Genomic DNA, 22,843 nt, shown 5'->3' with positions numbered 1-22,843 from the left:
TAGATTATCCCACTGGCAATGATGCATGACATCAACATATGGAACGTATATTATTCTGCAGTGCCTGTGGTATCACCAGGCGGGGCAGTATATGGTAGTGACGAAGCTTAAAGTTTTGTTAGGGTAGGGGGGTTTCAGCCGTCAGATCTGGGGTCGTCGCGTGACCGGGCGACTGGGGGTGGCATTCGTCGTGGCGACGGCGTGGCCAGGGTGGGTGAGGGGGATGTGAGGGAAAGCATGCGCGTCGAGGGTAAAGTGGCATAGTGTACACGGCGTCTGGTGTTTCTACATTACGAAGTTAGGCGGTTGGCGGGGGGCGTCGGGGAGCGTCGGCGCCAGGTGCGGGGGCGTCGGGGTCGCGGCGGCGTCAGGAGTGTGGCCTCGGCCGGGCCCGCCAGGCGACGGCGTCAGGAGCGCCGCCTCGCCCCAGGCCGGGGCTTATGGCCGGTGCAGCGGGCGCAGGCGGACCAAGACGTCGGCAATGAGTCCGGCCGCGTCGTTGTTCTCCACCGCCGCGGCGGCGATGGGCGTGACGTCGACGTCGGAGCCGGCCAGCTGCATGGTCAGCCCGTGTGCGAGTGGCAGTAGCTGCGATGGCTGCCAGCCCACCTTTGCGTCCTCGAGCCTGCCGCCGTCGTCAAACGTGAGCGTGAGGCTCGCCGTCTCCTTTGCCCCAACGTCGTACTCGAGCACGAGCTCAGCCTCGGACTGGGCGCGCACGGCGCGGATGCCCAGCAGGGCGCGGTAGGTCGACAGCGAGGCGGCGTACCTGGGCTGCGTGAGCTGCGCGGCAGCGCGCCGAGGCAGTACCGCCAACTTACCATCCACACAGGTCGTGCACCCGCGTCCCACCGTTCTCGCGCCCGCGCGCGACCTGCGCAGCGCGCACCTCCTCCCGCTCGCGGTCGCGCGCGAGGCGGAGCACCTCCTTCGCGGCGCGGGCGACGAGGTCGCGCAGCTCCTCCGTCCTGCGGCCCGTTGCGCCGATCGCCTCGGTGAGCTGCTCGAGCGCGTCCGTCTGCTCGTCGAGCTTTGCGTTGGCCTCGTCGACCGTCATGCGCTCGCTCGGCGGGTGCGCGGCCTTGATGCGCGCGAGCTCGAGCTCCATGTCCTGGATCTGCTTGCGCAGGCTCGCTGCCTCTGCTGCGTCGCGCGCGTTCTGCGCGTGTGCTGCGGCGTCAGACTTTCCTCCCGCCCACACCGGCTCCAACACCCACCCTCGCCGTTCGTCTTGCTTAAAGCGAGCGACTCGAGCCGCATGCCCTCGATCTCGTCTTTCGTCGCCTTGAGCTTGGCCTTCTTCGCCGCGTTGCTCTGCTCTGGGTCGTTAGTCTCGCCCAGGCAGCACACCCACCCAGCTCGTCGTTCTCCCCCGGCATGACTCGCTGCGGCTCGTCGCCCGTAATGCTGAACAGGAATGACCGCTTGGCCTCCTGCTCGAGATACTTGAACTTTAGGCGGCGGAAGTAGTCCTTGCGACGTCAGCTCCGCCCCGCGCCCCGGCCCACCTTCTGCGCCTCCTTCTCGTCGCGCACGAGCAGCGGGTTCGTCGGGTCCAGCAGCGCATACTCGCTGCTCGTGTTGATCGTCACGTCCCGCAGCGCGCGCTCGCGAAACCGTGTGCGATGCTGCTCGAGGTACGTCGGGTTCGCAGACGTCGACACGAACCTGCGCGTCAGCAAGGCCCAGAGCCCACACTCACTCGGCCGCCGCCGCGTACAGCTCCTCGTGGGCCGGCGCAAGCGTGCTGGATGCTGATAGTCTCGACATTGTGCGTGTTGCAGATGATTCAAGTCGAAAGTGACGCCCCTTGTCAGGTTTGTTGTTGACATCGACACCCGACGGAAGCAAATTCCATTGTTTTGATCATTTGTTGTAACATGCATTTGTTGAGGTGACGACTACGACGACTCTAATCTCACAAAATCCTTTCCAAATCTACCCTACAGCCATTACCGCAGCACCGCCTGCACTTTGGTGTCCTTCTCGTACTGACCAGTCGTCCGCATCAGGTCGCGCGCCTCACGGGCAGGGCGGGCGATGACACCGATGTCAGACGACACGGAAGCCTGGACCTTGCGCACAATGTCCTCCACCACGTCGAGCTCGTAGAACGCGTCGGGAGCGTTCTCAATCAGCGACGCGATACACGTGCTGACAAGCGGGGCGGGAGGCGTAGGCGCGGCCAGGTACGTATCGACAACGGGCCTGATCGCCTCAACGTCGAACTTGGCAAGGCCAGAGAGCACCGAGGCAATCGCGTTGTTGTACGAGTCACCGGCACCGAGCATGAACGCGTCCTCGACAAGCTCAATGATGGAAGTCTTGGCAGCGGGGCCAATGTTCTTGCCGGCGCTGTTGCACACGGCGGCAAGAGCAGCAACGACCGAAGGAGCAACCTCCTTGTCGGCAGAAGCCACACCGCCGATAAGCTCGGTGATGAGCGGGTCGACACGGGGCTGGTGCTTCATGAGCTCGCCAAGACCGGCGGCGGCACGGTTGCGGACCGAAAGAGCCGCAGGGTCCGAAGCCGACTTGACAAACGTGCGAGTAAGCTGGGGGTGGAAGGGGCGAACAAGCAGCGGCACCTGCTCCAGGAGCACCGTGAGGGTCTGCAGGATAGCACCCTTGATCTGGGGCGCGATCGACTGGCCAGAAATGACACGGATGAGGGGACCGGTGAGCTGGATGATGTAGGGCTTGATCGCCGCCTCCGAGGTACGCTGGACGAGGTCGCCAATACCGTAGGCGGCCTGCTCGCGCTGCTCCTGGGTACCGCTGAGGATACCAGCGAGCAAGATCGGCACGACCGACTGGGCACCCTTGGTGCGCGAGAAACCGGGGACGGTGCGGCCGGGAGCGCCCGTAGCCTCGATGGCACGGCGGAGGGGAACAACGAGGCTCTGGAGCTCGTCCTTGTCGATGGTCTTGACAAAGTGCTCCAGGGCCTCCCAAGCCGCAGTGACAACCTCCTCGACCGGGTCGTCGAACAGCGAGATGAGGATGCGGACCCAGTCGACACGGTAGTCTTCCGTGTCGGCCTCGGTAACCTGGCACATGGTGCCAAAGATGTTGCACGCAGTGGCGCGGCGGACGGGGTTGACGTCCTTGGCCCAGCCAATGAGAAGCATCTCCAGGAGGTGGACACCGTCCGAGTCCTCGACCGAGGCGACGAGCGACTCGATGGCCTCGAGAAGCGCCTCGCGGGCCTCCTCCTCGGGGTCGGCCTCGAGCGACTTGACGAGCGAGGTGAGAAGCGTGTCGATGCGGCGGTTGAGTGCCGAGCCAGCGACGCGGACAAGGGCGCCAATGGCACGGGCGTTGAACGCGCTGATGGGCTGGGCGGTAAGAGTGGGCAGGAGGACAGGGAACACGCTGTTGGCGCGGACGTTCATGACCTCCTTGAGGGCCTGGAGAGCAGTCTCCGAGCTCTCGCCGGGGTTGCGCATGGCCTCGAGCAGCGTGGGGATGGTCTGGTCGATAGCCTTGGCACCCATCTGCTGCTGCATCGTGTCGAAAGTGCGCGCCGCGGCGGCACGAACGCGAGGAGAGGGGTCGACAAGCGCGCCACGGATGGACGAGATGATGACGTCCTCGTGCGACTCGATCGCGTCCCTGGAAGCAGCGTCCATGACGTCGGCGAAGGCGAGACACGCGCCCTCCTTGGTGCGGGGGTCGTTCGAGCTGATGGCAGTCTTGAGGACGGGCATGAGCTCGGCAACAATACGCTCGCCGTTCTTGCGGCACAGCTCGCCAATGGTGCGCGAGGCAGTCTCCTGCTGGTCCACAGAGGTGCTGCCGAGGAGCTGGATAAGCAGCTGCATGAGAACAGGGAGGATCTCGCGAGTGGTGCGCGGCGTGTTCTGGACAAGCGCCTTCCAGATGTGAATCGACGACTGGCGAACGGTCGAGACAGTGTCCTGGCGGACAATGTACAGGGTGGCGAGAACACGGTCCCTGCGGTCGGCACCGAGGGCCTCGAGCAGAGCCTTGCGGGTCTGGTCGGCACCACGGGCAGTCTCGTCCTCCTCGAGCTCGACCTTGCCGCTGATACCAGTGACACGATAGAGAAGCTCTCCAGTGAGCGAGATGGACGACTGGCGGATACGCCAAGAGCTGTCGAGCATGCCCTTCTCGAGCTCGGGAAGGAGTAGGTCGATGGCCTTGGACGAGTAGTTGGCGATGATCATCTTGCCTGCACGCATCGAGGCGTCGCGCACGTACTCCGAGTCGTCGGCCAGGCCCTTGAGGATAGGCGGGATGATACGCGCAAGGTGGGGCGAGAAGCGGTTGCCAAACGTCGCGGGGAGGTAGATGAGGAGCGAGATGAAACCTTCGCGAACGTAGGGGCGGGGGCTGGATGTGCTGTTGATAATGTCCGGGAGGAGGCCCTCGAGGCGGTCCATACCGAGACCCGAGAGCACCTCGGAGAGACCCTGGGCGGCACCCTGGCGGTCGACACCGCTCGTGTCGGAACGGAGAGTCTGCAGGAGCTGGTCGACGAGCTCGGGGAAGTTCTTCTCACCGAGACGCTCAACAAGAGTACCGAGCGACTTGGCAGCCGTGGCACGGGCCTCGGGAACGGGGTCGACGAGGACGTCGTGGATGAGAGGCATGAGCTCGGTGAGGTAGGGAACGAGGTCGCGAGACTCGGTGAGCGCGGCCATGTTGCCGATGATCTGGACCGACTTGCGCTTGGTCTCGGAGCTACGGTTCCTCAGACCGCGGTCAATGATGGGCATGACCAGGGCAAGCGAAGGAGCGTCCAGGTAGTGGTGGAAGGTGGTCTTGAGGAGCGCCGACAGAGCGGTGTTTGTCTTGGCCGTGGGGTCGGCGAGCGCCTTCATTAGGGTGCTCTGCATGCCCTTGATCTCGGGGTTGTTGAGCACCTCACCGAAGCGCTTCAGACTGGCGTTGGCGGCAGACTTGACCTGTGCGTGCGAGTCGTTGATGACGCCGGTAAGGTGAGGGATGATGGTGGGGAGCGAGAGCGACAGCTGGCGAGGAGCACAGTACGCCATGGAACCGAGCAGCTCGATTGAGCCCTTCTTGGTACGCCACTGCTTCTCGTCGAGACCGCTCAGAAGAGTAGGCAGGATGAGCTTGACACAGTGGCCCGAGATGTTGGACATGATGACCTTGGCAGCGTAGCCAGCGGCCTCACGGACGTAAGTGTTGGTATCGCCGAAGAGCGTGAGCATGAGAGGGATGATCTGCACAATGTAGGGCTCGAACACCTTGCCCAGGGTAGCGGACAGCGTCTCGAAGGCGAGGAGAGCACCCTCACGGCCCTCAAACGATCCCTTGTCCTCGGCAGCCTCGGTGAGCTTGTCCAGGACCTCGTACTCCTTGAGGGACTGAAGGCCACGGCCCTTGACAACGCCAGCAAGACCGTAGGCGGCACCACGGCGAGCGGCGTAGGTCTTGCCGGTGGTAAGGGTCGAGAAGAGGCGGTCGACGAGGTACTCGACCTCGTCCGACATGCCCACAACAAGGGCGGGGAGACACTCGGCGACAGCCGACTGCACAAGCTCCGACGGCGTGTTGAGGGCCTCGACCAGACGGTCGACAACCTTGGGGATACGCTCGTCCGAGGCGTCGAGATGACCGGCCAGACGGCCAAAGAGAATGACGAGAGCCTCCTTGATGTAGTCGGAGGTCTGCGACGTCGACTTCTGGCCAAGGTGACCCTCGAACATGGCCATGAGGCCCGAGACGTCTTGTCCGCCGTGGGTCTCGACAAGAGCAACAGCCGCGTTGAGCATGTTGCGACGAACCTCCTCATGGCGGTCTCCAAGGGCCTCCTTCTTGATAAGGAAGTCGAGAATGGCGACAACGTCCGACTCGGGGATGAGAGGAACGAGCTTCTCAAAGGTCGACGCGATGGCCACGCGCGACTCCCAGGGGTCGGGGCGGTCAAGCGTCTCGGGGATGATCATACCGAAGCGGTCGAACTCGGGCTGCAGGAGCTTGGCCTTCTCGACGTACAGGTCCTCAAGGCCCTTGACAGTGGGCTGGACTTGGACAGGGAACTGCTGGGCGGCGTCGGCAAGAGCAGCCGAAGCACCAACACGGACAGCCGCGCTGGAGTGGGCGAGGTAGCGGATGAGCGAGTCGAGGTAGGTCTCGGGGACGTCAAGGCCGTTGTCCTCCCACAAGTGGTCGGCGAGCTCTGCGTTCTGTTCATCGGCGTCGTGCGAGGCGATGAAGAGCTCCTCCGAGTAGTTGAGCTCCGTCAGGTCGACGGGCTGGAGAGCCTGAAGGACAGAGTTGCGGACATTGGACTCGGCAGAGAGCGTGCCAGCAATCATCTCCTTGATCTCCTGCTCGGTAGCGACGTCACGGATGGCGTCACCGACGTCGACGAGGGCAGCCGAAGCGTCCTTGGCGAGCTTCGAGTGGTTGCCGATGATGTGGATGAGGTCGCGAATGGTCTGAAGGCGTGGGTAGGCCTCGTTTTGGAACTCGCCTGCCGTCGACGCAATAATCGACACGACGAGGGTAAGCTGCTCCTGCGCCTCGTCGCTCTGCGGCGACTCGGTACCAACACCGCCCTCCTTGACAATGCGGCTAAGGAGCATGGAGACGAGTGTGAATGTTGTGCTGTCGAGCGGGCTCTGCGCGGCAACAAAGTTGACCTGGTGGAGGATACGGGTGGTGAGGTCGTTGACCGACTCGTTGAGGTAGTCCTCGGGGACAAAGGGCGCGTCGTAGCTGCGGAGGATGGCAGCGGCAATCATGCGGCGGTAGTCGCCCAGCCTGTCGGAGGCCAGAGTGCTGAGCTTGATGAAGACGTCGAATGCACGCGAGTTGACGAGGAACGCAGCAGGGCCGAACACGCTCGAGATGAGAAGGTGGGCGAGGGTGCCAAGCTGGTTCTCGACGGCAGTGATCTGCGACTCGGCGAGCGCAGCGACAAGCTCGAGTCCACGGAAGAGACGAGCCTGAAGGCTGCTGATCTGCTGGCGGATACCAGCCTCCTTGGCAAGCTGGGCGTTGACGGCAGCGCGGTCCTGCTTGGAGAGGTTGGCGCCGATCGTAGTCGTCTTCTTCTTGGCGAGCTGCTCGCGGACCTCTTGCTCCCACTTCTCGTCGGCGTAGTTCTTGCGGTTCTTGTTCTCAGCAACGTCCTTCTTGGGAGAGAGGACGTCGACAAAGATCTGGTCCGCAGGAGTCTGCCAGATACCACGCTCCTCGATGCCAATAAAGTCGAGGGCGGCAGGGTCGAGGTCGGCCTTGAGCTGGGTAAGGACATCGCGGACAAACTCCTCGGGGTCGATGAAGGAGAGGGTGGCGATGGCGCGGTACGCAGCCTCGGCGAAGCGCGAGTCCTTGGGCGGAGCCGAAGCGGCATCCCACAGGAGGTCGAGGATGTGCTGGCGCTGCATGGAGACGACCTCCAGGGGGTCGAGGTTGAGCGTCTGAACGAGGGAGATCCAGGAAACCTGCGAGTCCTCGCCAATCTCGGGGTGGTGAGCAATGACGACGAGGTCGGCGGCAATCTCTTCCAGCGCAACCTTGTCGGCGGTGGTGGAGCGGGAGATGGACGCGGTGAGGAGACGCCCAATCTCGCGCGAGTGCGGCTTGATAAACTCCTCGTCCTCGCCAACGGCACGCTTGGCACGGGCAGCAGCGCGGCGCTCGTCCTGGATCTTGAGCCAGGCAGCGAGCGCCTCACGGATGATCTGAGCGATGAGCTTGGGCTGAACGGCGGACAGCTCGGCGACAGAGGTGTAGGTCTCACGGCGGACGTCAGAGTGCTTCGAGTCGAAGGCGAGGTGAATGAGGCCGAGGCCGAGAGCGACACGGACATCGGCTTCAATCTTGTCGTTGGTCGAGATGAGTGCGCGGAGGGAGCGCAGGAGCCAGATCTCGTCATCATGTGTGCTCAGCTTAGTGTACACCTTGTCGTTGAGGACAAATGATGGCTTGGGCGCAACAGTCAGCAGGCCCTTGATCAGCGGGCTAGACGCAAGCTTCGAGGTCGAGCTGAGCGACTTGAAGGGTCCAAGGGCAAGGGCGATGGCAACGAAGCCCTCGAGGAAGCCAGCGGCGTTCGAAGGGAGGTTGGCCGACGCCGTCTTGAGGTTGGCCTCGAGAGGGGCGACAAGCGAGCCGAGGACCTTTTCACCCTCTGGCGAGAACTGACCCTGCTTGGTGTAGACAGACCAGGCAGCAGTGCCGACGGCGCTGGACACGGCTCTACGGGCTGACAGCTTGGTCGAGGCAAGCTCCTTGGCGATCGCCGTGGCCGAGGCCGCAGCAACGGCGTTGCCCGAAGTTAGAGGCTCGGGGAGGTGGGTACCGAGCGCGACGGCAAGGGCGGTAAGGGCAGCCTCGTTGGCCTCCTTGCCGATGAGAGGGGGCAGGGTGTCGACCACGACGGCCGAAGCAGCGCCGACGGGGATGGCCGTGACCATGGTGTAGAGGGCCACGCGCTGCTCAGCGCTGGCCGACTTGCCAGTCTTGGGAAGGGCAAGGAGCTCGGTCGTGAGCTTGGAGAGGGACTCTGGGTTGGAGGTGTGGCGGGCGACAGCCTTGAGAAGGTGGACCGACTTGGCGCGGGTGTCGGCGTTGGACGACTTGGACGCGGATACGATCGCACCCGAGAGCTTGCCGGGGACAGTCGCCGAGATGTCGACATTGGCGCTGTCCAGCAAGTCAGCAGTGATGGGCAGGGCGATCTCGGCAGAGCGGAGCAGCATCTTCTCCGCGGTGGGCAGGAGCTTGCCAACGAGGACATCCTCTCCCACAAAGTTGCCCAGGAACTCGTGGAGCGCCGACTACAGGTCAGTCACCGGTCACACAGCACACAACTCACAGGCACATGTGGCGGGAGGGCCGTCTTGGCCGACAGAATCGTCGTAGAGTAGTACGTGATGATGGCCTCCTTCGAGTCGTCAGGACCCTGATACCTCGGAACCGAGAAATCACAACATACCTTGTTCGCCTCGATGACACTCTTTCCATCAGGCTTGCTCTTCGCAGGCTTGATTCTCAGGGCAACACCGACGACGTGACCGAGGAGCACAGCCGAACGAACGGGAGTTGGGTTCTTCGTGACGAGGAGGGTGATGATCTGGGGGAAGGCGTCGTAGAGCTGGCGGAGGACGCGCCAGATGCGAACGTTGACCTTGTGACGGATACGGTCCATGCGGTGCTTTTTTGTCGGCGCGGAGCGCGCCTCGGTCGTGTCTGTGACGGTCGCGAGGGCCAGGATGAGGTCATTGAACTGGGCCGACGAGGCAAACTTGTCGCCGCGCGACTTGTGCAATGTGCTCAGGAGTGAGAGCACGAGGGTGAGCTGGGGAACAAGGGAGAGGGCGGTGGTGCTGGTGCATGGTCAGCTACGCTCCGCACGCAGGTGTGCTCTCTCCACGTACGACTTCGGAGCCGCAGCCTTCTCGACCTCGGCGACGGCCCACTTGACGAGCTTGTCGCCGAGCTTGAGCGCCGCCTGCTGGCTCTCGTCACGCGCAACAAGCGCCATGAGCACACTCGCATTCAGCTCCACCGCCTGGAGGTCACCGCTCGCCGTCAATGACGACAGCAGCTCCTTGAGCAGACCGGGGATCTGTGCCGGGGCCGGAGCTGAGCGTATCAGCACCGCCGCGTGCCCGAGCTCAACCTACACTCATCGCTGACGTAGAGGAAGCGCGCGACAAAATCTTCTCTCCGCTTCCTGCTCTTGTCGAGGAGGGCGGGGCGGACCTTGGGGAGCACGACCTCCCAGTCAATGTTGAGCTCGCGAGCGGCCTCGGCGTCCGCCGGTGTGATGGCACCGTCGTCGTCGTCGTCGTCCTCATCGTCGTCATCGGCCTGACGAGCAGGAGGGGCAGCGTCCCCAGCCTCGGACGGCGCCGTAATGTCCGACGCCTCCGAGTCCGAGTCGTTCGCGTCGCCCTTGGCCTCGGCGCTGCCCTTGCCGAGCCAGGAGCCGACCTTTGCCTTTGTCGACATGCCCCGTTGGGCTTGTAGCTTGCGGAAAGGTTTAGGAGTTGAAATGGTGAAGGAGATGGGGGTGGAGGGCGTTCTCGGTTGTGATAGAACGCCCCTTTTGGATAAAGATAAGAGGGACGAGAAGGACGAGATGTGGGATTCCACTTGCACTCGACAAGGAGCGCTTTTTTGGATTCCAGTTGTGCAAACGACATGAGCGCTGGCTGGCAAAGTCACAATTCAGTCACGTGATTTGCTTGGTATCAAGGTGGCGGCCATGTCACTTCAGCCTCCTTCTCGGTCTGCAGATTGCTTAGAACTGCAGAGGAAGGTTTAGGAAGTGCATGACAAAGGTACTACCCATGTTCTCATGATATCATGCATTTGTATCTGATATTGTCATGTGGAGGGGAGCGGTGGCACGGCATGCGACTGCCATGCGCCGTCGTTCTCACTCTCCTTACATCACCCTGCTATTCCCCTTCCACGGAAAGGGCCATGGAGATGTCGCCCCTATTGACAGCGCGGTTGAGTTCGTCGATCCTGCGCAGGAATCTGTTGCCGGCAATCACATCGTCCATTCCACGATCAAGTCGATCGAGGTTCTCTGACGACATTAAATATCCTCCGTCTTTGAGCTTATTGTTGAACTCGGCAAGAAGCTTGGCCCCCTCAGGATTGTGCTCTGCGACCGCCGAAATCTTTGCGGTGTCCATGAAGCCAGCCTCCTTGACAGCGAGGATCTTCAGCAATGCTCGAGGAACTGCAAAAATGCCTATGGCATCAGACGTCAGCGTGGTGCCACACACCTTGGGTGTTCACGTACTCGTTTCGTCATCATTCTCATCTAGGGCGTGGGTGGCCACTAGCACATCTTGATATCTGTACATCCGAGAAGGTTGGGCGACACCGCGATAGATGGCGCGTGTACGGAGCGCCTCAAAGTTGTCGCGGTGCGCAGAAGCCATGTTGGAAGCCAGAGTATGTCTCTTGCTTCCCTCCCCTGTTGGGGGCGACGGGTCGGGGACGTTCCTCAGAACGTGGTGGACGTCGCTTGCGCTGATGGTCATGAGGGGGTGATGGCGAGCAGGCCCCGCCAGTTCAGATGGCTCGCCTTCCAGGAACGCTCGGAGGTCCATCCGCAAATTCACCATCGACTCTGGATGGTTTGCTCGATCTGGGCGGTATGGGTAATGAGCCATGATGCGCATCTGCTCGAGGAGGTACACGCCGCTGTTTACATCTGTGTCTTCGAACTGGGTGCACTATGTACACTGAGTCAGTGGCTGACAACAAACGTTACGGTAAGGCACTCACGTCGTAATGCACGGCAGTCCACTCTCCTGGCTTCTTCTTGTCCCTCGGCGTGAACTTTTTCCATCCAGTAGGCTCGGGAAGACTGGATAACCAGCGGAGCAAGCAGGCCTAAGGTTGTCAGCGGTGGATCAACAGCGATGGCGAGCTCACATCCTCCAGTTGACAAGCGAGCTCATCATCGACAGGACGCCACTGGAAGTGCAAAATGAACCTGAAGTTGATCAGGAGGACGATGAGACTCCATTCGCTCGTGTCGTGGAGAATGGGGAAGAACACCGCCGTGGCATCTAAAGGGGAGGCACCGGTCCTTGATGTGCGTTGAAAGACGGTACACGTCTGCTTCTCGAGAACGAGGCGGTCAACGAAGGAAGACACAATGGGCTCCTCAAGACGGAATTTCTCTTTGTTCTTCGTGTAAGTTGTCCTGTAGGAGAAGGCGTACAACTGGTTGAGGACTTTGGCGGGTGGCTTCTTGAGTCGGGACATTGTTGTTGACAATGGATGAGGGATGAGGAGGTGAAGGAGAGTAGTTGTAGGTGGAGAAGGAATGTCCAAGTTGAGGGCCTGGGGGTTGTTTATGTACCAACACTGTCGACCACGAACGCCGCGTCACCTGGGGGCCAAGGCGTGCAGGGCGTGCGTGCGTGTGTACTGGCGTTCTGCTCGCTTCCCAATAATCCAAGTGATCGGCGGCAGACTTGGCAGCGCCAGACCGAGTAGGCGTGCGTGGGGTGCGCACGGGCCGCCTTCCTTTGGCCCACGGCTTGCCACTCCCGCCAGTTACTGGTTCTACGAGTAAGGAGAACTGAAGGACCATTCCTAGAGGAACTATGCATGTATGATATAGTAACTTCAGAGGTCAAGTATGCTGTTAGTGTGTATGAAGCACAATAATACACATGAAAAGAGGTGTGGCAGATGCCTGTGTCGAATGACGACCCCTCCCCTCGTCAAACCTTTCATCCCATGACCAGGGGAAGTGGCCCTCCTGTTGAACTTGGTGAACGAGCTAAAAGAAATTGGACGAATATATCGATCCGATGATAGACGGGATAGAGTTCGGACAATAGGGGGCTGGAGGTGAGAGTTGTGAGGAGAATTCCCCTGGTGGCGGTAGTGGCGGGCGTGCATGGCCGTCACGCTCCGTCCCACGGCTCCCCTCCACGTACTAACAATAGATGCATCTGCGTAAAAACACGACACCAGACAAGTGGTCAAGGTTGCACGGCGTGTGCAGGCCGGCGGTCACGAGGGTGTCCAGGAGAGCGGACAGCGGGGCAGCGACACCGCGCAAGAAGCAGACGAGGGAGGAGTATGTACCTCCAGCTCAGTCGAAGCAGATTGGAGGCCCATAGTTCGGCCTCGGTGTCGAAGCCGACCGAGCCCGGGAGTCCATGTTTCCCGTGCAACAGCAGGGTTGGACGGCCGGGAGGGCCCAGGAAGCCGGAGAACGTGCAAGGCAGGCCCGATGCGAGGTCCAGCAGCCCGACTCCAAGGCTACCGCCATTGGCACTGCTGCCATAGTTGTAGCCCTTGCGGGGAAACTCTCCAACGGGGTAGAGATAGCGGTCTCCGATTGTGAGTGCCGCGTCGGGAGGATAGTTGCGGTCGCAGTCGTCCTGCCAGCGAGTGCGCATACACCACACCAATTGGGCAATGTCATCCGTAGCCGTTCCTGGTGGGAGCGCCAACGTACACACGCCCTCGGCATTGAAGAGGAGCTGGTGTGGCGCGCAGAGCTTTCCGCCGGCAGAGGCGGAGCTGATCGGCAGCGGACTTTGTTTCGTCCTTGCGGGGACGGCGATGGTACGGGCGGAGCAAGCACTCCATGGATGGCCTGTCGAGTGGCGTGCGCGAGGCAGCAGCCAGGTCGACTAAGGTGTCCTTGCCTCTGAGGGCGCTCCGCAGAGTCGCCACTTCCTCGATCCCCCGCGTGGAGTTGGCCGGTGATACCAATTTACGCCGCACAGAGCTCTCACAGGGCTGCGTCAGGTAGCTGAGAAGGCCCGCTATGGCGCCAACCTGGTGCTGCTGCTGGTTGCCCGGGATGGCCGGCAGGTGCAGCCTGCTGGCCTCGTCCAGCCCTCCTTGCTTCCCATATTGTATATCACGGGGACAACTTGTATGTTACCCCGTGTGTGCAAGGGAGCCGGGGAGACTTCGCCATTTGGGAGGCGATGGACTTGATCCAGCAAGTCGATGCTGGGGCTCATGACGCTTGCCCTCTCCCTCAGATTGGCGAGCTTCTGGATGGCGGGGGGGATGCGGCTCGTGTCGTCGACCAAGTCGTCGGTTGACACGAGGGATCGGCTTTTGCCGTCCAGCCAATCTTGGACGTAGCGCTTAAGCCCTGGCGCAGTCCATTGGGACATGTCCATCAGATGGGGCCGAGTGGGGATTGCTTCAGTCCGATGACCTCGTCAATCGTGGCGAAGGCAATGGTTTTGACCTTGAAGAAGTGACAGAGGTTGCGCCATCGAGGTCATGAGGGAAAGGAGAGCGGGGTAGCCCCAAGAGCTGCGCAAGGTGTTGGTGTACCACATCTCAACTTGCGCGCCCACGCCGTCCTCGCCGGGTATCCCATGCGCTTGATGTAGGGCGAAGCTGACCCGACCTGGGTGCCCCAGCACCCCCGAGTGGTTGCAGGGCAAGCCTGAGGCTTTGTCCACCATGCCAACACCTGTCGGGGCGTCGGTGTGGATGGAACCGGGCCAAGCGTACCCTTTAGACACGAGCTCGCGGACAAGATGTACGTAGAAATCGCCGACAGAGAGTTGGGAGCTTGGGGGCCACATGGCGTCGCAATCTTTGTTCCAGCGGGCTTTGATGCACCAATTCAGGCTGGCGAGGTCGTTGGTGGACGTATCCTTGTCTAAGTACAGCGTGCAAACTCCTCATTGAAGAAGAGACGGAGGTCCGCGTTCTTCACCAAGCCAACAACCTCCTCACGCTTGGAGCGGATGGAATTGGCAGCGGTGTCAAGTTTGACGCCCCGCGGCCGGCGGTTGTAGTGGCGGAGCAGACGAGCTATGCTCGGTGGCTCCATTGCCGTGTGGGATGCGTCTGCCAGGTTGATCTCCGCACTTGGGCTCCCTTGAATGGCGCGTCGAAAGTCTCCGACAACTCGGATCCAGCGGAGTCGGTTGGCAATGGGGACCATGGCTCGTTGCTCGGATCCCTCGCTCAACTCCCCAATGTAGCTAAGAAGACTAGCGATCTCCGCGACGCTGTGCCCCTACTGGTGCCTCAGGATGGCCAACAGATGCATCTGGCACACCTCGTTGAGGGCGCCTTTCTTCGCAAGGTTGTCGGCCAGGGGAACGACTTGGACATTTCCCGCTGTGTGAAGCGGGATGGGCGAGGGTTCGCCGTTTGGGAGCAGGTGGATCTGGTCAAGGAGGTCCACACTGGCACCAAGGGCGCTCGCCCAGTCGTGGATGTTCCACAGCTTCTGGACGGGAGGTGGCACCGAACTCTTCGGGTCGACGATGTCGTCGGTGGGGTCGAGCGGACCCGTCTCGTCCGCCCGTCACGAAGTCAAGAAGGCCATAAACTCCGGCCTGGTGAACCGGGATGTGATGTTATGGCAGATGGCGCCCATTGGCTTCCGAGCCATCTCGTAGACCTGTGGCCAAGGTCAGCATACTGTTGGGGGGCAAATGGCTGTCTACTCACCTCGTCTACTGTCTCAAACTGAAAGCAGGGCTGCTCGGGGTCAAAGCCGAGCGCCTTCAACCTCTTCTTGTCTGTTTTTACAGAATCATCGAGCCTCGTCTCAAGGTTTGCCTTGCGGAAGATGAGAATGGCCGTCCTCTTGACCAGCCGGGCGACCCCCTTGTCCAGTGCCGTCTGAACTTCCTGGGCAGTCGGTGCCCTGTTGCTGCCGCGTATCTGAGCAACGTGGGGCTTGATGCTCTGTGCGCTCTTCTAGGACGTCAGCCACAAGGTGGCTGCGGCAAATGCGGCTCGCTCACCGTTGACTGGAGCGGGGTTGGCACCTTGGTCCTGCCCAACCCGGGCATACCCAGTGGGGGCCGCGCCCGCCGTGCCGTCCGGGGGGGCAGTGGATCGGGCGCAATGGGCCCGCCAACGGCCACGTCGGTGAGCCAAGGCGGCAAGTCCAACTGCGGCGATGGCTTGCTGCTTATGGTGGCCGCGGTGCTCGGCCTCGCATCCCCGACCTTGTACGTCAGCAAGAAGTAGGTATATCAGGTGAGGCATGCTTACCTCTCCATCCTCCTGCGGAGGCTTTCCCCAGCCCTCCGGGGTTAGCCAACACAATAGGTTCGACCGGCCGCGGGCGTTGCGCCCATCGCCGGGCGCGGGCTTGGAGCTAGATGCCCCGCTCACGGCCTAGGACATTAGCCACAGATCTAGCTACAGCAGCTTCGAGCCACTTACCTTGGGCTTGGGCAGCCCGTTCACCATGCCGAGGGGCGGCGGTGCGTTTCCCGAGCCTATTTTGCGCACCGGGTTGGTGCTGGACGCTGAAGCAGCATCCTCGGGGCGCGGCACGGTGTTGAGGTCCTTGAACGTCAGCACCCGATGCAGCTGCAGCAGGAGTCGACTTACCTTGGGCTGGAGCGGGGCTGGAGCTGCTCCCCAGCCAGACATTGTACATACTAAAGACGTGCCCAGATAGTCGATCCGCCGCGGCCCATGACGTTCGTCCAACTCCTAATCCTGGCGGGTGCCACTCGCCACTTTCGAAGCAAGACCAGCTGTTGTTCCTGGAATGTGGGGCTCCTAAAGAGCCTGGAAGTGCCACGTGAAAAGAACCACGTGGTGTTACGTAACATAACACCCTGAAAAACCGCGTTGGAAAATGCGTCGTGCAGTCTCGCTTTGCTTCCAAAATGTCGCCAAATCGTGAGTTTCGGGGATAGGGAGAAAATAAGCGACGAGAGGCCGGTGGCACCGTTTGTGGCAGAAGGGCGGCCCAGATGCATCCGTCGAGAAGCGCAGAGCGCGGAAGGATTGCGCCCACCCAGCGCCTGGCGGCCAGTCCCACCCACCGACCGACCGCCCGCCTGCCCGCCCAGCGTCCGTCCCTCGACGACTCCAAGTTCTCAACAGTCACAGAGTCAGTCTCTTCATCCATCAAGGGTTCTAAAGTGAGCAGCGACGACCTCAACTCGACCTCGACACTCCTCCTAACACCAGCAGAATGCCGACTCGCTTCTCCAACACCCGCAAGCACCGTGGTCACGTCTCGGCCGGTCACGGACGTGTCGGCAAGCACCGCAAGCATCCCGGTGGTCGTGGTCTCGCCGGTGGTCAGCACCACCACCGTACCAACTTCGACAAGGTACGTAGCGCGCGCACACACTACGACAGCGAGGACGAGCCAGAGACAGAATCGGTTGGGAAGGGAGCTGGAACGGGACGGAGGGATGCCTGGCTGGGCACTTGGCACTTTTGGAGGTCGTCTTCGGACATGTCACCGGACATGTCTTGCCAATGCCAAACGCACAGCCAGCATACCCCCGTCACGGACAGCAGCGCAGATGGAGAGCACGATCACCCGAAGACGGGAGAGCGATCGTAGACCGCTGTGGCATGCCGCCGGTCCTCCGCCACCAACCTACCCAACCTCCCTCTGTCTCTTAGCTGGCCTTCGATGTCTTCATCTATCCCCTTGTGCATTGCGCTGACATCCCCGCAGTACCACCCTGGATACTTCGGAAAGGGTAGGTTTTGCACTGGTCTCGCCGTCGTCGAAGTGTCATAGTCGCCTCGACCTTTCGCGACCTCGACCTTCGACGACGCCGAGACACCCAAAGACCCTCAGAGACAGCAGCTTACGCCCCCACTGTCGGCCAGCGCCACTACCACCTCCTCCGCAACCACTACTACCGCCCCACCATCAACCTCGACAAGGTAGGACTTGGCGGCACAAGCCCCACCCTCGGCCGCTAACCCCTCCAGCTTATCTCGCTCCCCGAGGCTCAGGTTGAGGCCCCCGCCGGCTCGGTCCCCGTTGTCGACCTTGTCCACCTCGGCCACTTCAAGCTCCTTGGCAAGGGCCGCATCGAGAAGCCCCTCATCGTCAAGACCCGCTTCGTCTCGGCCCTCGCCGAGAAGAAGATCAAGGAGGCCGGCGGTGTCGTCAAGCTCGTCGCTTAAGCGAGTTGTTCGGCATAGCTAGTTGACAGGGAGGGCTTGCCCTCGCACTTTGGCATGTGGGGGACGGTTGCAAGAGAATGCAACGTGTACACGACCCGGGCGCTGGGAGCGGGGACGAGGGGCGGCAAGGGGGGCTGATGACTGACCAAGGGGGCCCTATCAGTGTCTCAAGGAGGCTCAAACGCTCGTCACGTCTCGTGCGCTTCAACGTCCTGATGCTCGTCGCAGGCCGGATGCGCCGTCTGGATGCGCTGTCCGGATGCACACGACGTCGGAGGTGATGTTTGAGGAGACGAGCGCTGCAGAATCTTCACCGCTCAGGGACAGCCCACGTGGCGGTGACAGGTCAGCCTGAAGGATCAAAGTCATGGATACAGTTGAGCGCCTGCGTACAGTCTGCGCGTGCTGGGCGTCCATGAGTCCGGGGGACATGGTCGCGTGCGGTGGTTGATGAGATGGGCAAGTGCCACTCCGAAGTGCCACTCGCCGTGGTAGTGGCATATTCGTGTCGCTGCGTTGTTGTCTGCATCCACCCGCCCAGTGACGGCGGTACGCGTGCAGCTTGTGCGCGGCGGCGCCGTCCAGGCGGCCGATAGGCAGAGTAGCGGGGGACCCCACCGTGCCGCGGGGTATCACCGGTTGTCGCAGCTGCTCGCGCAGCATGCCACTCGGGTCGAGGTGCAGTATGCCAATGCCACTCAGGTCTACGCCGTCCGTGTCCTCCAGCATCGGCAGAGGCTCTGGCCCAGGCCAAGCTGCCTGTACCTCCGCGCTCGTCACCCTCCCGTGCCGCAGAGTCTCCAGTGTCAGCTTGCTGCACATTCGCAGCGGCCTCTAGTCGTAAACCGCCGCGGGTATCCTCCCCCACTGACGGCGAGCACTCTCCGCCCAGCACCCGCGCTTCCGTTATCGTTGCATTCAATCGTCCTACTGTGGACACGCTCTCCCCGCCTACACGGGAGCCGCGTTCAGCTACCTGGCAAAAAGCGCCAGTTCTTGGCCGTCGCGAGCCTGCTTACTCGAGGCCCGCACGCTCGCTGCTCGCTTCGCTCGCGCTCGCGCTCGCTCCGCCTACGCCCCGCCCAGCGAGCGGTTCATGAAGCGGCGCTTCTGGAACGACATCCACCACTTGCTCGGCTTGGTGGTGCGCGGGCCCTGCTGGCCCGTCGGCTGGCCGTCGGCGCCGAGCACCTGCTCGTAAGGGTAGAGCCTGTCTGCGAGGCGGAGGGCGAGCTCGGAGCGGGTCTGGGTGAGGTACGAGCGGAGTGCGTCTGGGTGGGGGTGAGCACGGCTACCACGCCGAGGCGAGGCCCCCGCGACGCGGGCACACACGCCACACCCGCTACGCGGGCGCGCACCACTCACCAGCCTCGGTGCGGTTCGCAGGCGGGTGGTACATCGAGTTGAGGGGGAAGCCCGGCTCGCCGGGGAGGGCAAAGTTGTCGACGGCCAGCGTGGACAGCTGCTTGGTCGCTTCTGTAAACCCTGGGCTCGGGCGGCCGGCCGTCGGGGCGAGCTTGGTCAGACACTCGGAGATGAAGAGGATGAGGTAGATGAGCAGGCGGTCGGCGGGGCCTGCGGGCGGGCGGGCGTTAGCGAGCCTCCTCCCCTCTTCCACTCCCCCACCCACCCTTGATCTCAAAGTTGCGGAAGAGGCAGTTGGCGCGGAAGAGGTCGAGCGCCTCCTCGATAATGTCGGGCTGGGACGGGTCGGCTGGGGGTCAGCGATGCCAGACGCCTCACCCACAAGCAACGGGAGCAGGGCCACGGATCTTGGTGTTGATCGGCAGGATGGCCGTGTTGCCCGCCGTGCGGACCGATGGGTCGTCGTTAAAGGCCGAGTGGTACGCCTGCGGTCAGCGGCGCCTCTGGGCCAGCACTCACGGGCATGGTGGTGGGATGGATGGACGAGCGACGACGGTGACGACGAAGATGGACGTGAGTGAGCGGCTCGGTGTCGTCGGCGTCAGGGGTGGTGATGACGCACCGCCCCCGCTTATCCCGCCCCCCACTTTGTCCGCCTTCACTTCAGACGCGTCGCCGGTTCACGCGTTCACACTGCACCCAACCCACTCCATGCCACCACCACGCAGCATCACCGCAGTCGTCGCCGCCACGCTCGATAATGGCATCGGGCGCGACGGTGGCCTGCCGTGGCGCCTGCCCGGCGAGATGAAGTATTTTGCGAGAGGTGAGTGCCACTCAAGCTCGCTGCGCTCGCTCTAACGCCCCAGTGACCACCGGCGAGGCCCTGCCGCCCAACACGCACAACGCAGTCATCATGGGCCGCAAGACGTGGGACGGCATCCCCTCAAAATTCCGCCCCCTCAAAGACCGCCACAACCTCGTCGTGTCCCGCGCCGGCGTCGACGTCGGAGACGCCCACCTCACGACCCCGCACAACTCTCTCGAATCTGCCATCAGTGCCGTGCCCTCCACCGCCCACCGCACATTCCTCATCGGCGGCGCGCAGCTCTACAACCAGTCCCTTCCAGACCACGTCGACCGCGTTCTCCTCACTCGCGTCCTAGAATCTCTGCCATGCGATGCTTTCCTCGACGATTTTACGGCCGACAAGCGGTGGCGCCGGGCGCCACACGCCGAACTGCGCGAGTGGGTGGGATGGGATGTGCCCGAGGGCGATGTGGAGGAAAAGGGGATACGGTACAGGTTTGAGATGTGGGTCAAGGATCTATAGCATTTGTCCATCACATGAGACTACACGCCGTTGTAAATCTGAAAGTCAGCGAAAGCCACACCCCCGTACTCACGTTCCAAGAGCGACGCCACTGCCAGCCCTTGTGCTCGTTGACAGGGCCGTGGATACCCAGGGCGAGGTCCTTGAACCACCAAAAGTTGATCACAACGGCGGCAGTCCACAGAACAAACCAGGCCAGCCTGGTCGTGGGCGAGAGCTTGGGGTTGTTGAAGAACCACGTGTCGAGGACGTGACCCGCGATGAGCACGGCAAACCACAGGGTCGGGAGGTAGTGGTGCAAGTACGTCACACGACCCATGATCATGAACGGAACTGCGGTCAGCACTGCACACCCACACCCACTCACGATAGTGGAAGGCCCAGCCGTAGAACGCCACCTTGGCCACATACACCCAGTGGTCAAACTCTCCAGGAGCCCAGTCCTTGTAGTGGCGCTGCTGGCGGAGAATGTACCACGCACCGAGGAGGCCGGAAAGCAGCAGCGACGCCGTGCTGAACCACCAGATAATCGGCGTACCAAGCAGGTAGAACTTGATCTGCGAGTCGCCCCAGCCGCACATACGCAGACCGAGGTGGAGCAGGGGCCAGTCGGAAGGCTTGGACGCCAGCACGTCCTCCTTGTCCGGGTCGGGCACCAGCGCATTGTTCGACGTCCACATGGCGACGTTGAGGTGCGAAAAGTCGCGCCAGAAGGGCGACTTGTACAGCTTGACGTTGCCCGGAGGGAGCTGCTCGTTCCAGTGAGACTCGACGTTCCAGTACGTGTGAATGTCCTTGGCGTCCGAGTTCTGGCAGTACACCTCGATCTGCTTGAAGCCCCACTGCGGAAGCACCGAGTTGGCGGCACGGAGGTAGCAGCCAATCGTCTTGTGCTTGAGACGCAGACGCGTGGTAAGAGTGTGCACGATGCCGTCCTTGGACTTTTTGCGGCTGACCGTGTCATCGACAATCTCGACAACCCAGTGGTCGTGGTCGTCACCAATGGTGGCGTTGCCGTAGCCCGAGACCTCCCACCACTCCTTGGTAACAGGCGCGTGGACGTAGTGCGAGTGGAGGTTGCGGCTGGTCTGCTCGTGAACAAGACGAATCGTGTCGCCATCCTTGAGGTACTGGATCTCGTCGGGGTGCGGGTTGGCGTCGCGGGGGTGCGACACGAACCAGTTGTTGTTGCTGTCCTTGTAGTGGTAGCACGTAACCTGCTGCTGCTGGGACCCAACAGGGTAGGTCTGGACGTGCGAGTGGAGCAGACCACCACCGTAGCCATAGTTCTTGAGCGTCACCTTGGAGCCATAAGCAACCTCAAGAGGCGATTCTGAAAAGTCGTTGCCAATCAGGTGCGACTGGAACAACGAGCTCATCTGCGCATCACCAGGACCCGACCTGTTGAGGATCAAAAAGTGAATCTTGAAGCACGCCGCGTAGATGACGAAAGGCAAGACGATCAAAGCGCCGATGCGCGCGACCCAGTGCTTGATGTACGTGCGGATCGGCATCGACAGGTCGCCAAACTTGTCCCACAGGTCCTCGATGGTGTAGAGGCCGACGACGGCCGTCACAAACATGCCGACCCACTTGACGCTGCAGACGCAGCCGATCGACCAGCCAGTGAAGATGAGCCAGATCCACCAGTCGTCACCAAACGCGTTGTGACGCTGATTGTGGAACTTGACGAGGCCGAGGAAGGTCGTGAACGTGAAGAACAGGAGCATCGAGTCGAGCAGGATGAAGCGCGAGATGCAGAGCCATCCGACGTCGCACAGGACACAGATTGTCACCCAGTGGCGCGTGAAGCGGGACCAGCCCAGCTCGCCCGCAGTCCACCACGCGAGGGGAACCAGCGCGACACCAAACGACGCGAGGAGCACGCGCATGGCGACGTACGGCACCTCGTCGGGGTACTCGACGCCCGACTTGAACTCGAAGCCGCCGTTGTAGCCCGAGAGCACACCGGCCAAACCGACGAGCATCTTGCCGAGCGGGGGGTGGACGTCAAAGTAGAAGTCGCGGTTGATGTAGTGGGAGCCAAACTTGCCAAAGTGGGCTTCGTCCCAGACAACAAAGTTGGCCGCGCCGATGCGCCAGAAGCGGGTGAGCATGGACAGGACGGTGTAGATGCCAGCCCAGATCCAGTCCTCGTACTCTGCGTAGAATCCCCGCTGCGCGTGTCAGCTGCTGCTGCTGCCACGCACGCGCGCGCCCGATAGACGCGTCTCGCGTCTGCTGTCTACTCACTGGCCCCTCGACTCGCTGCCTTGGGGGAAGGCCGCGCTTGCCACCTACGCCTGGCCCAGCGCCGTGGCCCTTGTCCCACTTGCCCTGGTCATCGGGCTGGAGCTTGTGCTTCTCGTCCTCCATGCTGTAGAGGGGGAGGTCTGGGTGCTCTTGTTGTGATGAGCCGTACTTTGAAGGCGGAACACGTGTCTCCCACGGCCGGGGGTCGGCTAGATCGTCCTCGTCGTGGTAATGTGTTCGGCGGTGCGTTGTCGACCGCATAAGGTGGAGTGCACGCAAAGCTCTCTTTCGAGAGTTCAAGTATGCGAGGCGCCTGGTGGTGGGGGTGTGCGTTGGGGTGTGTGGGTTGAGCAAGGCGAAAGATGGCTGGTGGCTGCAAGGTGAGGCTGGCGGAACGGGAACGAGCAAGGTGTCCAGGTTACAATGACACGTCGTGGCGTAGTGGGCGGGCCAGGTGGGCGCGGAGGGAAGGCGGTGTGGCCGAGTTGCGAGCGACACCCGCGCCGCGCC

The 22,843-nt window shown here is 62.0% G+C and overlaps 8 protein-coding genes across 8 annotated transcripts; 2 read left to right on the top strand and 6 right to left on the bottom strand.

Annotated features, from left to right (window-relative positions):
- Nucleotides 1–438: 438 nt before the first annotated feature.
- Nucleotides 439–1,770, bottom strand: Q8F55_009138 (uncharacterized protein; the record flags this gene model as incomplete). Its single annotated transcript, XM_069357509.1, has 7 exons — nucleotides 439–555; nucleotides 610–769; nucleotides 822–1,170; nucleotides 1,218–1,319; nucleotides 1,355–1,472; nucleotides 1,509–1,668; nucleotides 1,703–1,770. The coding sequence occupies 7 exons, from the start codon at nucleotides 1,768–1,770 to the stop codon at nucleotides 439–441; spliced, it is 1,074 nt and encodes a 357-aa protein (XP_069205446.1).
- Nucleotides 1,771–1,952: 182 nt separating this feature from the next.
- On the bottom strand, nucleotides 1,953–9,960 carry GCN1 (translational activator of GCN4; the record flags this gene model as incomplete). Its single annotated transcript, XM_069357508.1, has 5 exons — nucleotides 1,953–8,783; nucleotides 8,822–8,890; nucleotides 8,942–9,332; nucleotides 9,384–9,591; nucleotides 9,633–9,960. 5 exons carry the CDS (start codon nucleotides 9,958–9,960, stop codon nucleotides 1,953–1,955), a joined length of 7,827 nt encoding a protein of 2,608 aa, XP_069205445.1.
- Nucleotides 9,961–10,412: 452 nt separating this feature from the next.
- Q8F55_009136 (uncharacterized protein) lies at nucleotides 10,413–11,742 on the bottom strand (the record flags this gene model as incomplete). Its single annotated transcript, XM_069357507.1, has 4 exons — nucleotides 10,413–10,714; nucleotides 10,766–11,204; nucleotides 11,257–11,364; nucleotides 11,407–11,742. 4 exons carry the CDS (start codon nucleotides 11,740–11,742, stop codon nucleotides 10,413–10,415), a joined length of 1,185 nt encoding a protein of 394 aa, XP_069205444.1.
- A 2,749-nt stretch (nucleotides 11,743–14,491) lies between these two features.
- Q8F55_009135 (uncharacterized protein) lies at nucleotides 14,492–15,870 on the bottom strand (the record flags this gene model as incomplete). Its single annotated transcript, XM_069357506.1, has 5 exons — nucleotides 14,492–14,773; nucleotides 14,932–15,183; nucleotides 15,484–15,609; nucleotides 15,658–15,783; nucleotides 15,829–15,870. The coding sequence occupies 5 exons, from the start codon at nucleotides 15,868–15,870 to the stop codon at nucleotides 14,492–14,494; spliced, it is 828 nt and encodes a 275-aa protein (XP_069205443.1).
- Nucleotides 15,871–16,081: 211 nt separating this feature from the next.
- RPL28 (60S ribosomal uL15 domain-containing protein) lies at nucleotides 16,082–17,382 on the top strand (the record flags this gene model as incomplete). The annotated part of the gene is made up of 5 exons (XM_069357505.1): nucleotides 16,082–16,125; nucleotides 16,362–16,370; nucleotides 16,423–16,568; nucleotides 17,054–17,136; nucleotides 17,185–17,382. 5 exons carry the CDS (start codon nucleotides 16,082–16,084, stop codon nucleotides 17,380–17,382), a joined length of 480 nt encoding a protein of 159 aa, XP_069205442.1.
- A 1,071-nt stretch (nucleotides 17,383–18,453) lies between these two features.
- Nucleotides 18,454–19,272, bottom strand: ARC18 (subunit of the Arp2/3 complex; the record flags this gene model as incomplete). The annotated part of the gene is made up of 5 exons (XM_069357504.1): nucleotides 18,454–18,653; nucleotides 18,748–18,957; nucleotides 19,013–19,096; nucleotides 19,130–19,232; nucleotides 19,267–19,272. 5 exons carry the CDS (start codon nucleotides 19,270–19,272, stop codon nucleotides 18,454–18,456), a joined length of 603 nt encoding a protein of 200 aa, XP_069205441.1.
- A 186-nt stretch (nucleotides 19,273–19,458) lies between these two features.
- On the top strand, nucleotides 19,459–20,080 carry Q8F55_009132 (uncharacterized protein; the record flags this gene model as incomplete). Its single annotated transcript, XM_069357503.1, has 2 exons — nucleotides 19,459–19,573; nucleotides 19,617–20,080. The coding sequence occupies 2 exons, from the start codon at nucleotides 19,459–19,461 to the stop codon at nucleotides 20,078–20,080; spliced, it is 579 nt and encodes a 192-aa protein (XP_069205440.1).
- Nucleotides 20,081–20,100: 20 nt separating this feature from the next.
- Nucleotides 20,101–22,456, bottom strand: PMT2 (Dolichyl-phosphate-mannose--protein mannosyltransferase 2; the record flags this gene model as incomplete). The annotated part of the gene is made up of 2 exons (XM_069357502.1): nucleotides 20,101–22,257; nucleotides 22,334–22,456. 2 exons carry the CDS (start codon nucleotides 22,454–22,456, stop codon nucleotides 20,101–20,103), a joined length of 2,280 nt encoding a protein of 759 aa, XP_069205439.1.
- Between the last annotated feature and the right edge of the window lie 387 nt (nucleotides 22,457–22,843).

The sequence above is a fragment of the Vanrija albida genome (genome assembly GCF_041260175.1).
Source record: "Vanrija albida strain AlHP1 chromosome Unknown contig_7, whole genome shotgun sequence".
NCBI classification, from domain to species: Eukaryota; Fungi; Basidiomycota; class Tremellomycetes; order Trichosporonales; family Trichosporonaceae; genus Vanrija; species Vanrija albida.
Note: the sequence above shows the minus strand (reverse complement) of the source record. Positions and strands in the feature narration are given on the sequence as shown.